The following is a 2,541-nucleotide window of genomic DNA, read 5'->3' as shown; positions in this document are numbered from 1 at the left end:
CAGTAATTAGGCCGCATTGTTTGCGGTAAATAGACGCTGCACTCGGATTGTTTGCAAATAGTCCCAGAAGCGAGAAAGAAGGCGGGAGGAGGTGGAGGAGGAGGAGGAGGAGAAGGGTGGGGAGAAGGAGGAGGGGGAAAAAAAGCCAATTAGGGACAAAGAGGGAGAGTGAAATGGGAAGTATGATTTTTCTGAGTGATTAACAAATGCAAAGTGAATGCAAAGTTGTCGAGACGACGGATGTTTGAGTTGCGGTCTGAGACCCTGGCGAGTGATTGTTGTGCCGTGTTTGCCGCCAGTCGGCACTGAAATGATTGGACTCGGTGCCCTGCGAAGCACTTCAGCCTTCATTTTTGAGCATGCAGGGGCACACACACACACACACACACACACACACACACACACACACACACACACACACACACACACACACAAGCAGTTAGGCTGTTTCTGCCTGTACGCACTTTAAAAAAAATAATATTTCCGTTTTCCCCTTCTTTCTTTCTGTTTTGTTCATTGTGCTTAATGCTCTTTCCCTTCCTCCATCATTAACTTTTATTTTGCAGGAAAGGAAGGGCAAAAAAAAATATATAAACGTTTTTATCCTTTTTTTGCACTCAGGTGTTGGTGCAGTTGATTCTTGGTCAATTTTTTTGCAACACTATTTCATTTTATTTTTTTCTGCAGTGCGACGTTTCCAAAAAAATAACAAAAAAACTAAAAATAAAGTTCCAAAAACATTGTTGCCACTGGCTGTGTTTCCATTACCGCTAGAATTCTGCTAAACTTAAATATCGCAATAGAAAAAAATGGGTCATGGAAACACCGAAACTTCGAAAAGCCTCTCAAATATGGCTAAAAGGTTTTGACGCTCTCATGAGGTGGTTTTTCAGGCGTGTCAATATAGAGGTAATATTTTGACCCCGTTGACCTTGTGTTGCTCGGTTGTGCCTGTGTGTGTGCCAGAGTGACGCGGGAGCACCGGGAGAACCTGGCCAAGCTGGCCAAACAGCTGAGCAACAAGGCCAAGGACTCCCTGAGGAAGGTTCGCTCCGGCGCCGTCACGCAGGCCAAGAGGGCCAAGGAGGGCCACTCGGAGGACACCGTCCGCCTCGTGGAGAAGCAGGTGGGAGGAGTCCTTGCATCTTCTTCATCGACTCCGTGTCATATCGTTAGCGGTAGCGGTAGCTTCGAGCTCCTTCCCATTTTCCTCTTCGTCTTCTTCTGTCGTTTAGTTTTTTGTTTTTTTTTAATCTCTTCCTGGTGGCAACAGAGAAGAACCTGATTGGAATCCCAATACTGGTCACTCGAGCTGCTGTGCAGGCTTGTAAATGACAAATGCAGGAGTCGTGTACGTCTGCAGCCGCTGCTACTTCAAGCAGCTTTCAGACTTCAGCGACGTGAGCAGTCGCCCTTGCACTTGTTGCCGTTCGCTGAATTTCACATCCGGCTGCAGAAGCGTTTCGCTCGTGCAGGAGTCAAACTCTTTGCTCCGCTCTGAGCAACCCGCGCGTCTTAATGTGTTGTTGTGTGTTTTCTTCTCTCCCCATCAACAGATCCAGCAGCTGTCGGATAACTTCACAGCGGACATCGACAAACAGCTCGCAGCCAAGACCAAAGAGCTGCTGGGCTGAGAGTGGCTGATGGACACACACACACACACACACACACACACACACACACACACACACACACACACACACACACACACACCAGTCCCCTCCTTCTGTCTTCCGTACCTCCTGTGGAAGTCAGCCAGAACCTTCAAACAGAACTTTAGAAAACAGAAGCTCTTCGTCGCCCGTCTGGACGGAACCTGCTTGTGTTTTACATGGAGAGTTAAAAAGTGGGAATTTGGCACGGACATCTGCAGCCACCTTCCTCCTCCTCCTCCTCCTCCTCCATCAGTCCCTCTTCCTGCCCACAGAGCCAACAGCGACCCACCGATGGACTTTTAATGGACCGTGCGGCTCCTCCTGCCTCCCAATCAGGACGCCGTCTTTGCCACCGGGGCTGTCTGTTTACGCGAAACAAGCGCACCCGTCTTGGTGCAAACTGAACGGATTCCGGGTGGGGAGGGGTGAGGGAGGGAGGGGGGGGGGGTGTCGTTAGCGGGCTGCCAAACCTCTGTTCACCATTGGTTCGGATGATGCGGCCACTGCCGTCGTTGATGGAGCGAATTAAAGAAACTTTGCTTCTCAGCGCACCGCCTCGTCTTTTCTCGCTCTCGTCTTCTTTTCTTTTTTTCTTTCCTCCACTTTTTTGGGGTTTTTTGAAGTCAGCCCTGCACCCCCCACCCTCACTGCAGCCCTCCTCGCTCCATTAGTCGGAGTGATAATGGACTTTTCCTGTGCTCACATCTCCCGGCACGGCCGCTCCTCCATTAGGAAAACAGGCCTTTCTAATGTTTTGCACTTTGCCCCCCCCCCCCCCCCCCACCCTCCTCCTCTTATCTCCAAATAGCCGCGGGTGGTCAGGAGTTGTCGTGGGCGTGGCGGTCCGCGGCGAGGAGAGAGAGAGAGAGAGAGACCGCCGTCATTC

General features: G+C 50.6%; 1 protein-coding gene across 2 annotated transcripts in view; it reads left to right on the top strand.

The window, feature by feature from the left end:
- Positions 1-2,201, top strand: part of mrrf (mitochondrial ribosome recycling factor) — a 13,406-nt gene extending 11,205 nt beyond the window's left edge. For both annotated transcript variants that reach the window (XM_076044790.1, XM_076044791.1), the window contains exons 6-7: positions 967-1,126; positions 1,557-2,201. In XM_076044790.1, the coding sequence (XP_075900905.1) occupies positions 967-1,126; positions 1,557-1,634 (238 nt within the window). In that variant the 3' untranslated portion in view covers positions 1,635-2,201. The remainder of the gene's footprint in view (positions 1-966; positions 1,127-1,556) is intronic.
- Positions 2,202-2,541: the final 340 nt, after the last annotated feature.

Source organism: Nelusetta ayraudi, unplaced genomic scaffold (assembly GCF_046127955.1).
Source record: "Nelusetta ayraudi isolate G7.1 ecotype Tasmania unplaced genomic scaffold, CSIRO-AGI_Nayr_v1 ptg000083l, whole genome shotgun sequence".
Taxonomy (NCBI): Eukaryota; Metazoa; Chordata; class Actinopteri; order Tetraodontiformes; family Monacanthidae; genus Nelusetta; species Nelusetta ayraudi.
Note: the sequence above shows the minus strand (reverse complement) of the source record. Positions and strands in the feature narration are given on the sequence as shown.